The sequence below is a fragment of the Cupressus sempervirens genome, chromosome 5, assembly GCF_028749045.1.
Source record: "Cupressus sempervirens isolate cs-2001-9-10 chromosome 5, ASM2874904v1, whole genome shotgun sequence".
Taxonomy (NCBI): Eukaryota; Viridiplantae; Streptophyta; class Pinopsida; order Cupressales; family Cupressaceae; genus Cupressus; species Cupressus sempervirens.
The window spans coordinates 1,033,329,774-1,033,344,235 of record NC_143122.1 but is presented as its reverse complement, the minus strand read 5'-3'; the positions used below and the strand labels follow the sequence as shown (position 1 = coordinate 1,033,344,235).

The following is a 14,462-nucleotide window of genomic DNA, read 5'->3' as shown; positions in this document are numbered from 1 at the left end:
CCTTGTAGCCTATGAAAATCAAAAGATTACACAGTATCTGGTAGGTGTCAAGTTTGTCATCCGTATCGATCATAATAGTTTGAGATATTTGCTGGAGCAACAAGATTTGAACGAGAGGCAACAAAAATGGGTAAGTAAGATTCTGGCTTTTGATTTTGACATTGAATATGTGGAGGAAAAGGACAATGTGGTTGCAGATGCCTTGTCAAGAAAACCCACCATTTGCTTATTGTCTTAGATTTCAGCAAACTCGAAAGCACACTTATTGGTGGAATATTGCAAAAACACATTTGCATGTAAGCTAATGGACTATGACACTTTGCATGACCGATACAAGTGTGGATGACGTCATTTACTATAAGGATTGGATATACTTAGTGCCTGAATCCAAACTGAAGTAGAGAATCCTAAAGGAAATACATGCTACACCCTTGGCCGAACACCCGGGTTTTCTCAAAACCTATAGAGAGCTCAGGGAGAGGTTTTCATGCAAGGGACTTAGAGGAGATGTATTGCAGTACACACGAGAATGTGCAGTCTGTCAACAAAATAAGTCCAAACACACTTTACCTGCCAGGTTACTGCAACCCTTGCCTTTACCAGAACAGAAGTGGGAAAGTATCTCTATTGACTTCATAACCAGACTTCCTAAGGTAAACGGGAAGGATTGTATCTTTGTGGTGGTTGAAAAATTGACAAAGTATGCACACTTCTTTGCCATCTCAGATTTTTAGGCTGCACAGGTAGCAAACTTATTTTTTAGAGAAGTTTTTTGTTTGCATGGGTTACTCCAAAACATTGTTAGTGATAGGGATGGTCAGTTTCTCAGTTTTTTCTGGACATAATTGTTTCAGTTGATAGGAACATAATTGTCGCCAAGTACTAGTTACCACCTTGAGACAGATGGACAAACGAAGATTGTGAACAAGTGGCTAGAAGGCTACCTCTGGAACTACGTTTCGACACACCAACAGGCATGGGTCAAATGGATGCATTTGGGGGAATACTGTTACAATACCACTTATCACATGTTCATTGGGATGACACCATTCAAAGCACTATACGAGTATGAATGCCTTTCATTTATCAACATGGTACTAGGTGACAACTGCGCACCAAGGGCGAGGGACTGGCTTCAGGAAGGGCAAGGCATCTTGAGATTCTTGAATGAGAACTTACAAAGGGCATGTAATCAAAAAATATCTATGCCAACAGACACTGGATTGATGAGAAGTTTTGAAGTGGGAGACTTGGTCTATCTCAGACTCCAACCATACAGGCAGTCCTCATTGAAGGCAAAAGAGAGAAAAATTGAAACCATATTTTTATGTTCCTTATCATGTAGCTCCCCGCATTGATGAAGTTGCCTATGAATTGGAACTTTCAGAAGGAAGCCACATCCATAATGCTTTTCATGCCTCTTGCTTGAAGAAAGCTGTGGGAAATAACATCGCAATAACCACAGATTTTCCGCCACTCAATGAAGAAGGGAAGCACATGTTATAGAACCGACCGAGATGATTGATGTACGGGAGAACTCTGCAGAACCGTACCCTGAGAGAATACTTGGTATGCTGGAAGCACTTGTCGTTGGACGATGCGACTTGGGAAGGTGAACACATTCTACAACATCCGACATTGCATTTGCTTGAGGACAAGAAAATTTTGGGACTAGAGGACTGTAATGTTCCTGTCATAAAATAAATAATTAATCAAACCTTTGTTAATGCGTCGATTGATTTAGTATATCTGGGACCCATTTTTATTTAATTATTTCCGTAGGTGTGGTTTTCGGCTATCTTTATAAACCCTTGGGATGTTCCTCCGAAGGGTACTTAAGCACAACATGTAGGTAGTAGTTGGTATGCAATTTTGGATTATTTCTTTATTTTGCGAATTCTTGTTAGAGTTCTTTATGGTTTGCCATTTTGGAAGTGAGAAATCTTCCCTATTTGGTTATTCCAGTTTTAGTGGGATTCAACCCTCAACCTATTCCGTTCTGTATTACTTTGCTTAGCACCATCTTCGTCTACTGATATATATTCTATGTTTGGTGATAATTTGTATACATTATTCTTCCTTGGCATATCCCTATATTCGTGAATGTTTGGCATCTATCTTACTTATGTTACCTAGAGCACAAACAATTTGATTGATTTTTGACTTGTGAGTTGCCATATCTCATGTGCACATCATACCTAGTACATGTACAACATTCTGTTCCACCATACGACATTTCCATCTGCTCACTATATGACCTTCACTCCAAATTGTACGACCCCTCATTCTCTCATCGTACTACCCTCTTCCCACTTTGTACAACCTTCACTCTAAACCGTACGTCCGCCTCATCGTCTCACCGTATTGCCTTGTGCACTACGTACAATCCTCTTGCTGTGACGACCTTCCACTCCCCGTGCGATTAACCTACTGATATCGTACGGTTAAACCCAACAGACCCCGTACAACAACATACTTCACCGTACACCAACAATTTCTGCATAGTATGACCCATAGATGTGAGTATCGCCGATTAATCGGCGATACGAGATAAAATCGTGATTTTTTGGGGCCGGCGATTTAGTCGCCCCAAAAATCGCGATTTTTTTTGCAGATTTTTTCCAAAAAATCGCAGATTAATCGCCTAAAAAATCGCCTAAAAATCGCGATTTTTTTGCAAAAAATCGCTCGCGCCCGGCAGTCACATAAAGTGACGAAAAAACACGTTTTTTTCATTATGTTTTTACATTGCTTAGGGTGTTTTGGAGAGGAGAGGATAGAGAAGGAGTTCTTGGCAAGAAATAGGCAGAATCAAGTGCATTTGGAGGCCTTTCGATTCGATTTCTTCGTTACTAGGTAAGTGATTTGAATCTTTGTTTTTTGTTTTTGCAAGAGATTGTATTTTTTTTTCTTGCATGTAAATGGATAAAAATACATTCCTAATTAGTTAGGAATGCATTTGATGAATGTAAGCAAGATTAAATGCATTCATTTGCATTTTTTTCCATTCTAGATCGAATTTATGCTAAAAATTTGCCCTTTCTAAAAAAATTTGAAACCCTAGCAGCTAGTTTGTTTGAATGTTATTTGGATTTCAATTTATTGGTGCTGTTATTGGAATGTTGCTTGAATTCTTTGTTTAACTGTTAATTTTGATCTTGTTATAATTTATTTATAGTTTTTTTTAAAAATTTGTATGTGTAGGCAGCCCGCAGCAGTTTTAAATGGCAGACAAATGGCCATTGACTCCATGCCCCTCAGGCTACATTGGCACCAGGCCAAAGAATGCGAGAGATCAAGCATGGAAATATGCCTATGAAGCACCTGATGAACCAACCAAAGTGATTTGCATTCGATGTGAAAAAGTAATATCCGGGGGCATTTACCGGTTCAAATATCACATCGCAGGGATCTCAAAACATGATACAAATCCTTGTGAGAATACAACAGAAGAAATAAAAAGGTTTGCAAATGCCTTGCTCGCAACTGGAGAGCAAAAAAAATTGCAAAGAGAGCGGAATAAATTGCATGTAAGGGCAGCCATAGCAGAGACCCAGGGCAGTTTCGTTGATGTTCTGGAGGAGGAGGCAGCCATTGAGAGCATGGCTGGCTCTTATCGTGGGCCGCGTGTCCGCAAACAGGGTGTTTTTTCTTTCACGAGTTCCACTCCCACTCCCACTCCTACACCTCCTAGCACTTCCGCACCATCAGGATCAGCAGGTGCTTCTGGGATAGGGAGCTATTTTGTGACGAGGCACACACCTGGTGCACAAGCTTCATTAGAGGCCACTAGATGGAATAAGGAGGTCCATGACCAGTTGGACAATGCACTAGCAGATTTCTGGGTTTTCAACAACCTTCCTATTAGTGTTGTTGACAGTCCCTATTGGGAGGCTTTGGCCACAGGGTTGACAGTTGCAGGAAAGGGGTACAAGTCCCCTTCTCGTTTTGTGTTGGGTGGCAGGTAAACGAATAATTTTATTACACTCGATTTCCTTTTAATTTTTAACTTTTTACTTAGTTCTAAATTTTAATTAATTTATCTAGAAATTAGAATGTTGATTACTAACGTCTAAATCAATTTTAAATTACTAAGAATCTAAGACATAACTAAATTTTGTTTTTGTAGGCTTATTGGAAATGCTGTTGAGAGGGCCAAAGCATTTGTTGAGGAACAGAAACAAGAATGGACAAAATTTGGTTGCACCATTCTTTCTGACGGGTGGACGGATGGGAAGAGCAGGACCATAATTAATTTTTTGGCCTGCTGTAATGATAATGTGGTGTTCCTGAAATCAATCGATGCCTCCAACAAGGTAAAAAATGCTCAGACATTAGCATTGATGTTGGAGAATATGGTCTTAGAGATTGGCATTGAAAATGTGGTGCAAATCATCACAGACAATGCTGCTGCATATGTATCAGCAGGTAAACCGTAATTTTATGTTGCATGTGCATTGTGAATTTCACAACAAGAATTTTTAATAGTTTGATATATTTGAAAAGTTGGAAACTAATTAGTATTTGCTTTTACAATTGGCAGGAAAACTCCTACAGCAGAGGCACCCCACTCTCTCTTGGACCCCGTGTGCAGCACATGTCCTTGACCTTCTTTTGGAGGACATGGGCAAACTTGAGTGGGTCACTCCAATTGTGGAGGATGCAAGGCGGGTGACAAAATACATATACAATCACCCATGGGTCCTTAGCCTGATGAGAGAGCACACTGATGGCAAAGAAATTGTCAGGCCTGCCGTCACAAGGTTTGTAACGATTTTTTTGACATTGCAAAGCATTCTCGATAATTTGGCTTCTTTGAAGCAAATGTTTGTTTCCAAAAAATGGCTTGCTTCCACATTTTCAAAGAAGAGTGAAGGAGAGAATGTTGTGCGGATTGTGTTTGATAAATATTTTGAAGATAAGGCTGATGAAATAGTAAAGGTAACTACAAAACTTTAAGTTTTAGTTTGCACTTTACAACTTTATAACATACTAAGTTTGTAACTCAAGTAAATAATAATTTTGTAACTTGTCAACTAATTTCAAATTTATATTGCAGGTGTCTGAGCCTTTAGTCGGAGTTTTGCGTTTGGTTGATGGAGACCAAACGCCAATGGGTGAACTATATGAGGCCATGGACAAGGCCAAAGAATCTGTCAAAAATTACTACAAGGGGGAAAGCATCAAATATGAACCCATTTGGCAGATCATTGATAGAAGGTGGAATAATCAGCTTCACCAATCCATTCATGCAGCAGGATATTTCCTCAACCCACGTTTTAGGTATACTGTAAGCTCATTCTTACTCAAATTTAAGTTAACAAAGACTTGAGTTCATTTTGCTTTCGTAGGGTGTTGGGTGTGTACTAAAATTGGAAGACTTATTTGTTTTTGGTTTTTGGTTTTAGGGCTGATGGTACATATGCAGATCCTGATGGAGAGGTCATCAGAGGCCTAAGTGAGTGCGTCGAAAAGATGGTAACCAGCGAGGAAACAAGAGATAAAATCATCGCTGAGCAGGAGATCTTCACTTCAGCAGGAGGCAAGGTGTTCTCCACTTCTCTCTGCAAGAGAGCAAGGCTTACACAAACCCCAGGTAATACATTTGCAAACTTCTGAATCTCAAATGCTAAATTAATATTTATGTTTCATTTTTTGTTGTCTATTAGTATTTTCTAACTTGTACAATTTTTGTGATGCAGTGGCTTGGTGGACCACTTGGGGTGCAAGGACTCCAAATCTTGCAAAATTTGCTCTCAGAATCCTATCACAGCCTTGTAGCGCATCACATTGTGAGCGCAACTGGAGTTTGTTTGAGGCCATCCACACAAAAAAGAGAAACAGGTTGTCCCAAAAGAGGATGAATGACATGGTCTATGTGCAATATAATCTTAAATTGCGCATGAAAAAGGCGCAACAAGATCCGCCTGGGCCAATCGATTTGGATGAGATAGATCCTTATTATGATTGGACGGCACAAGAGCAGGCTCCCTTATTTACACAGGAGGACATCTCCAATTTGGAGAGGGAGGCCGCGGAGGAGGCTGCGAAGGAGGAAGGGGGTGGAACTGGATATGACATCGAGGAGGGCGATGATGAGGATGATGACATTGAGCTTACTGCAGAGGACCTTGACATCATGCGCGCAGCGAATGTGGAGATACCGACATCTAGTTCTATAGCTACACCATCTCCTGCATTGGCACAGACACAGACACGGGCACAAACCCTGCGGGGTTCTAGTTCTAGAGCTTTACCCTCTCCCGCACTCGCTAGTAAAGTGACTGGGAAGAGGAAGATGTAGTCCTGTATTTGACATTTGTACTTATTTGTAGTCATGTTGATGTGCTTATTTGAACTCTTTACATTTGACACTTTATTTATGAGAATACTTCTCATGTGTTGTGAACTTGTTAGTTGTTAGTAATTTACAACTTGTCACTACTTACTTGTTAGTAATTTACCAATTAATAACTCTTTTTGCATTGATATATATCTAAACATGATTGTTTCTTATGTATTGTTAGTAATTAAGTCATTAGATGCAAAAAAACATTGAATTCTGTAAAAAAATCGCATTTTTTTATTAAAATTTAGTGGTTTTTTAGTTCCCGATTTTTTCCCCGATTTTTTCCCGATTTTTCCCGATTTTTCCCGATTAAACTTTTTCAGGCCTAGGCGATTAATCTCCTCAGGCGATTTTTACATCTATGGTATGACCAAACACTTCTCTATGCTGTATGCAGGCCATTTATTCATTGGCAACGGAGCATATCAGATTTGTATCATCAACATTTAGCAAGACAAATCGAGAACATTACACATACCATAGTCAGGATATCTGAATATCATGCTGACTTGAAATTCACTGTACTCCTTAATATCGTGAGTAATGTGATATCTAAATCTGTTCATAGTTGGTTAATCTTCCCTAGCTAAGAGGGAGTGTTGAGATATGGTAGCTTTGGTCAGATTATAAGTGAACTCTATTTTGCACATGTATGTGAATATATGGTTTTCATATATTCACATACATGTACATATTATACACTAGTACAAAATATATGAGATAATTGACCAGCAACAACATATACAACTGAGATGAATGTGGTGCATATCAATATCGTGCATTCTATAAGTATTGATTGATTAAGATGTAAATCAATCTATGACTGATTTGCTAATTCATATCAATGATACATTGATTAGTTAGCAAATACTAACCAAAGCACTGTCATCATGACTCTTGATAATGAATGATCATGAGCGATCAGAATTGGTTCTTGGAATATATATATATATATATATATATATATATATATATATATATATATATATATATATATATATATATATATATATATATATATATATATATGCTGTCAAACAAAGAAGTATATGCATCAAAATCTATAAATGACTTATACTCCTCTACAATTGTAATTTCAGCTATTCATATTATTCAAGTGCAGTTCAATATGCTTATTAGTCCTGTTGGATATTGAAGGGAGATCGATGTATATATTATTAAAGATTGATCAAAGATCAATATACCTGCAGACCGCATTTCTACATTACTATTAAATTGTAGATTAAAGGAGTTGGAAATAGCATCAAAAGATTTGAAATTACAAGAGTTTATTTTGATTACATACCGACAAAGAAATTTCAACTTATTTAACAATCAATGTCTTGTAGATATCTCTATTTCCATTGACAAACCCTCCCAACCTCTTTTGATTCTTTATAATCTTTTGACTTTATGTCCCCAAGCTTTGCATGTTGTTAGCTTGATTAATTCCAAATTCTACTTATTGTCCAATGGTGAGTGTCCATCCTAGGAAGCCATACAAAATGAAGCACTTTTCCCATCCTTAACTTCCTAGGTTACATTCTTGGAGATGGTGTTTCTATAATCTAGAATAAAGTTTCATACAACTGAGCCTCTTTGATGGTCCCTAATTGTAAGGACAAGAGTAGGGTGATCAAAATCAAGGTATTTTCCCCAGAGAATTTTTGACCCATTTTTAATTTTGTTTATTATACATAGCCCAAACAAGTTTTTCTCCCATTGCCCGATTCATGATTTTCAGTTGTCTAATACTTGTTTTTAGATGCCTAACATGAGATGGATTGTATAGTATAACTTAGAAGTAACCATTCAACATTATTGCATAGTATAAGCTACAAATGGAATGACATGAATAACTAGAGATAACACAAAATCACATAACACAACTAATGGAAGAATGATATCTCGTTCATAGCATAACAATTTCCCACATTAACAACCACATGAATTGTCCTATAGTACTCGACAGTTGGTTAAGACTGCCAATTGCCAATAATTGACACCGTTTCAGGACAAATATTTCACTATATTTCCCTTAACTAACAAAGTTATTATTGATGGCATGATTGCTGCCTACATCACCCCATCCCCCCCGCAAAAGTTGTTGTCTTTCAAATGACAGATCAAAATAGGAAAAAAAAAAAACCATCAACCACCTACTGGGACGGGTGAAAAGACATCCTTGGAGTACGAGAGGTTGCGGTGTTTGGGAGTTGTTGGCGGAGGATCCTTAGGTCTCTAACTGGAATTAGTTGCTTCTCTTGGGCTGCCTCCAACAATCTCAAGGCATCAACAATATCCTTTTGGGAAGTTGCCAATTGCTGCTCTTTCCCCACCCCTGCCAACTTCTCCTACGTGTGCTCATTTTTTAGCTCTTGCACTCTCGTTTTATAGGGAATCCTCTCTTTTTAGAGTAAGAGTATGCTTCTTCGCCTTGCGAGCTATCCATGCTACCTGCTACAACTGTAAGAATATGGCTCTAAAAGTCTCTTTCATCCATGCAAGGGTTCTCATCATTGTTGTGTGGCTCTTGTGTCCTACTAGAGTATGTGGCATACTCCATGCTTACCCTCTTCGTTATCTCCATCTCCGACCATCCTTGCTTTGGGAGGCACTCAGTGAATTTCATGTTATACTCTTTTGTCATGAATGTGAAGAGTGCCTCGGTTGTTATGATTTCAAACCCCATGTCTAACTTCCTTGCTCAATCTGCCATGTCCCGTGTAACTTCTGCTATGGTCACGAGCTTCACTAAGAACCACTGTGCAAAATCTCCAAATCATGGGTTGGAATGTTTTGCTCCACCACCATCCATCACTCTCCCTTCTAGCTTTCCCATGTGTTGGCTTCCCTCGTCTATCTCCACAACCTCAGGTTGAGCCTGGGTGACTTCCTCCATTTGATGTCTCATCATGAGTGTGGGTGAAGGTGGTGGTATGTCACGTACTACCATCTGAAACTTAGCCATCATGTTGTTCGCCTCTACATCCATATCTTTCCCTTCTCCGTTTTTGCCGTTGCGATTAGTGCCGCGGTGTTGTTGGACTGGTGACTATGATGGTTGGGGTTACTATTCCAGTTGGAAGTGCTAGAGTGACCATGAATGCAATAGGTCGGGCTCTCTCAATTCCCTATGAAGTGATGATATAGATAATGTGGGCCCCTACCTTATGTGTTCTGAGATCTACCAACCTCGTCTGTGCTAATTGCAGTGGTGGTTTGAAGAATACTACACGAGCATGCCACGATTGTGTCCGGTTGATCATTTTTTTTCTCATAGCCATCTTGAGATACACGTCTTCTAAAATTGTTGCACTTGAACTTGGACATGTGAGCATTAGTTTTCTTGAAGGAACAATGAACCGATAACTGACTGGCAGTAAGGTTTAATCGTGAACACCGTTGTTTGTCTGTTTGATTTTGAAGACAACAGAGGATAGGAATGACTCTCCTCTACGTAAGCATATAGAGAGCTTCGAGTAATAATATTATTCTGCAATACATATAAGACACATGCCTGCCAAATAGTAATTGCTTTAGGAACCAAAGATATGTAATAACCCTGTTCGGTTATGCTTCTAGCAATACCACTTATTCAGACATTTGATATTTCAACAAACACTTGGCAGACAACCCAATCATCACTGAATATATGATATTTAAAATTCCAAAACATGGTATCGGAAAATGCAACAATTGTTCACAAATTCAATTAGCCTTAGCCTTATACATTGCTCAAATAAATATCAAGTGCTAGTATATAAATCTACAATGTGAATTTACACATTTAAATCTGAAACAACAAATACCGTAAAAACCCCAACTGGCTATAACGCGTTAATTTTTAACAAATCAGAAGTTCAACATTTTGTCAAACACTTGGCAAGCTAACCCAAACACATTTGACAACCCTCGTAGTGCTGCAACTAAATCTGTTCGGTATTTCCAAGAAATAACAATATTGTTTTTGCTATAAGAATTCAAAAATGTTATTTAATATTGAGAACCTTGCATCTACCCCTTACTGGACGATTTGCAATAGTTAATTGCACAAGCAGTATTCAAAACCCTCTACACAAACCCTCTCTTACTGGATATTCATACTGAAATATCTATATTTAACAATTCGTACTTATATGCTAACATTGAAATAAGGAACAATGTCAGTGTTAATTTGTAGTAATTATGAGACAATAATGTGGCAATAACAATTGTAATTAGAACCTGTAATCTGCTAGGGAACAATCCGTTCGCAAAATAAACATTATCTGTGCAAGACCACCAAAATGCAGGCCTTATTTGCTAGCCTCAACAACCCGTAAATGATGCCAAAGATGGAAATCAACAGCAGCTACACAAGATGACGCCCAGGTGGTATCTTAACAGCCATGAGCAGGGCTTCACACAGCTCGATCTCCCTCCAAAAACAGTAACAAAATAATGCCCAGCTGTAGATTATACTGGCAGAAATTAAACCAGCAACTTGTCCAAATATGGATGCCCAATTGCAAATGGACTCCTTAGTAACAGCCAAAAATATGAGGAAGACTCCAAACTCCAAATACCAATCTCAGATTTTTCGAACACAAATTAAATCACTATACAATACCTCAGCTGTGAATTACAAAGCATTTCTCAGCTCCAAACCCTTATACTTCAGCAAGGGCACATAAATCATCAAACTCAGAAAAAAGCCACAAAGGCATCAAAAGCAAATAAAATATCCACGCATACTTTTCTCAACAAATGGGCTTGTATTTATAACCTCCAGATGCCTTTTTTGTTGCCAAAATGTAACTTCACTCAAGAAGCTTCACCGCACATTAATTAGAAGCTTCCATTAGATTCTTTCACTTGACTTGGCTCAACTAATAGAAGCTTCCAATGATAACTCAACTCTTAACTTAAGTGAAATTATAAAGTTAAGTTATAACTTTATAATAAGCCATTTAATAAATTAATAATAATTTGGCCACCAAAAATATAATAATTTTCAAAATATTCATCATTTTAAATATGCCGTTTGAAATAGGAGTTATACCTATTATTTGTCCATGTGTCCAAATGCACTTTCCAAAAATAGAAAAGGGTCCATCACAATCAACACCCAACTTACCACAAATAATAAGTACACAAAACTAATCCCAACCGAAGTCCAATCTAAGCCAAATGAAGTCCAACTTGTAGCTTACTGAATCGTGGAGAAGATAAGACCCTCCTAAGCTAAGCCACTACCTCAGAAGACCCTCTATCCACAATAATTAGCCTACGAGGTCACAATAATATGCTAATCCCTGAAACTTTGATGCTGGCAGAAAATGGGGACATTACAAGATAAGCATACAACTCTAACCAATGGAATTGTTAGAATAAATATTTCGACTATATAATAAAATACATTAGAATTCTTAATATGTACAATCATCAGAATTTCATATGAAGCTATAAGTTTTAGCAATTTTGGACTTGTGTGTACTCCTGTCATAGCCGTGAACTATGATGCGTAATACCAACTCATAATCTCCAAGGTTGACAATGGGCATAAAAACAATGTTATCTACCTGAGCTGTGCGCAAGGAATCCTTGAAGGGTTGAATTTCTAGAGTCCTCTCTCACCAAGCCCTACACTTGCTTCTTGTAACACTCCAGGACATGAGATTCTCGGCTATAATATGCTCATCTTTATCCTTTTGCACCTTTCCATTCTTCTTGCTTGAAGTTACTATCTATGATGCCATTTGTGATTGTAACAGTTTCTTGGTGATGGCCCTAGCCTTATTAAATATCATAATTACTCTTTTTAGGATTGTCATAACTCCCTTTTACTATATTGCACTCTTGGTTAAGATGGCCTTCAAGTTCTGTGTCTTGTATTTCATTCTTTTTGTCGATGATGCACATTGTGACCATATGATAAGTAAAGGCCTGGGCTTGCCAAGGATTTTTCGTATGACTGAGGCACGATGTCTACCAGAAATATTTTGTATGGCTATCAAACAAGTTTATACGATTTTCTACTTGATGGATTGATTGTCCTCATTCCCCCTTCATACGACTATGGTTCACATGACAATTGTATGGTCTGGTAATGTCAATATTATTTGTAGGACCCTTGTCTTTTTTGGCACTCATGATGCCTGTATTTCTTGTATGACTATTGTCTTCCTTGTTGCTTTCGAAAGTACACTATCTCCTATATGTAGCCACGCTCATACGACTACCCAACCTATGCTCCTCCAACTCTCTTGACCGTATTGGTGGTACAACTTTGATCCAAATTCTTATCCATTAATTCTGTTTTCTCCCCTACAAGTTCTTTAATTGGCTTGTTTAAGGTTTAGGGTTTTAATAAAATATTTTCTCTCATATGAAAGACTAGCACCTTTGTCTATTTATTTGTTATTTGTTATTTGTTATTTTTCTTTTCTATTTTTTTGTTCTTTATTATTTCCCTTAGAACTCCTCCCAATATAAGGCTTTTAATTATAACTTTGTCCTTTCTCATTTTTTAAACCCATTTTCCTTTTATTCCCAACTTTCTAACTTTGATTCTTTAATTTTTCTTGAATAGAATTTTTTCAGAGTCATCGTACCTCTTAATTGCTTTTGTTTTTGTGGTTCTCATATCCTTGTTTAGCCTTCACATTTTTCGTTTTGAAGCCTTTAAGTTGCCTTTTCTCCATTCTTGTCGCCATCTTACCTTTCCAAATTTTGACTTCTTTATGTGTCCCTTTACTTCTTCATATTGGTTCCTTTTTACGCCTTTTTCTTCGTTGTATCGCATCTTCACCTCTGAGACATGTTGTCACATCTAGGTGCTTGGAGGTGTCTATAGCATTTATTTTTGCAACATGTTCCAAGGTATTCTAAATTAAATATTTTGTCCATGAGAAGGGTGGGTCCCACCCCTTTATAACTCTCATCCACGTAATTACCTCTGTACTTTTGGTACCATACCATTTCTCCATTCATCTTCGTGGGCCTTGTTGGATTTAATATGACTGGCCATAATGCATTCTGTTTGGGTTGGTATGATCTTGCTTGTCCTTCATTGACATACTTTTCTGACAAGTGATCTATAGAACTGTCTCCTTTGGAAATAAACAAGTCATCCGTTTTCACAATCTTTTTTAAGCATGGTCCTAAAGTGACACGATACTCTAGATAAATTTCTTCCTCCAAGTCTTCCTCTACGATCTCACGCTTGGCTGCCTCATCAATGTAGTAAGCAACAAACCCTTCTCTTCTCCCTATCTTAGGTGCCCCCCATCTACAATTCCCATTTATTTCCACCCATAGTGCAAGTGGTTTGAGCAATGCATTTATCAAGTGCTTTTGTACTCCTGGTACTACAGTACCCTTCACGTTTTTTCTTTGCAAATACTCCTCTAGGGCCATCACGGACTTGGCCCAATCTAGGTCTAGCCTGTGGGTTCTTCGGTTATTATTGGATCTTCTTCAATCTTTTTTTCTTGGCCAAGAGTCTATCACCTTTTGATTGCATATCCCAACATGTTGATTTTTGTAGTGTCTATCTTCTTCTCCTGGTAGATTTATAGTTTGGACTCGTTGACTAGTTCCTTGATAGGTCTGTTTAGGATAGTTATAAGTTTTATATCCTGGTTATCTCCCATTTCTCTTACTTTATAGGGTTCTAGCCAACGAGCTTTAAGCTTACCAAGCTTGCTTTCGTTGTGACCATTATACTTCAAAACTAAGTGGCATTGTCAGAAGTTCATTTGCTGAAAGTGTTTGTTGTGCTAGAATTCTCTCCACCATTGAGCCGCCTCGGTAGCTCACTATCTTGTCATCAGTCTTTCACCTTTTTCATCAAATTGAATAATCATTCTCTTAGCTTTTTTTTATCTCCCCATCGGTTCTCTATTGTTACCCTCAGACTTGGTACGATGTACTCCACAGGTACGAATGTATATGAGTTGGAAAGGTGCACATCTTGTTGTTGCCTTATAAGAGGTCCAATATGCCCAAAGTATAACTGGAAGTCTCTCTTCCCTATCTCCCTATTCCACTCTGCATGTCCTATACAATATCGACACCAATACTTTGTTTGTGGGTTCAATTTGCCCATTCAGTTGAGGGTAGTATGAAC

General features: G+C 38.1%; 2 protein-coding genes across 2 annotated transcripts in view; both read left to right on the top strand.

Moving 5' to 3' along the window:
• LOC149559453 (putative amino-acid acetyltransferase NAGS2, chloroplastic) overlaps nt 1-14,462 on the top strand; it is a 247,412-nt gene that overhangs the window by 89,033 nt on the left and 143,917 nt on the right. The window lies entirely within an intron of this gene.
• On the top strand, nt 3,087-6,411 carry LOC149559454 (uncharacterized). Its single transcript, XM_089833367.1, has 6 exons — nt 3,087-3,964; nt 4,130-4,428; nt 4,544-4,941; nt 5,060-5,283; nt 5,409-5,596; nt 5,703-6,411. The coding sequence occupies exons 1-6, from the start codon at nt 3,225-3,227 to the stop codon at nt 6,302-6,304; spliced, it is 2,451 nt and encodes an 816-aa protein (XP_089689493.1). The 5' UTR covers nt 3,087-3,224; the 3' UTR covers nt 6,305-6,411.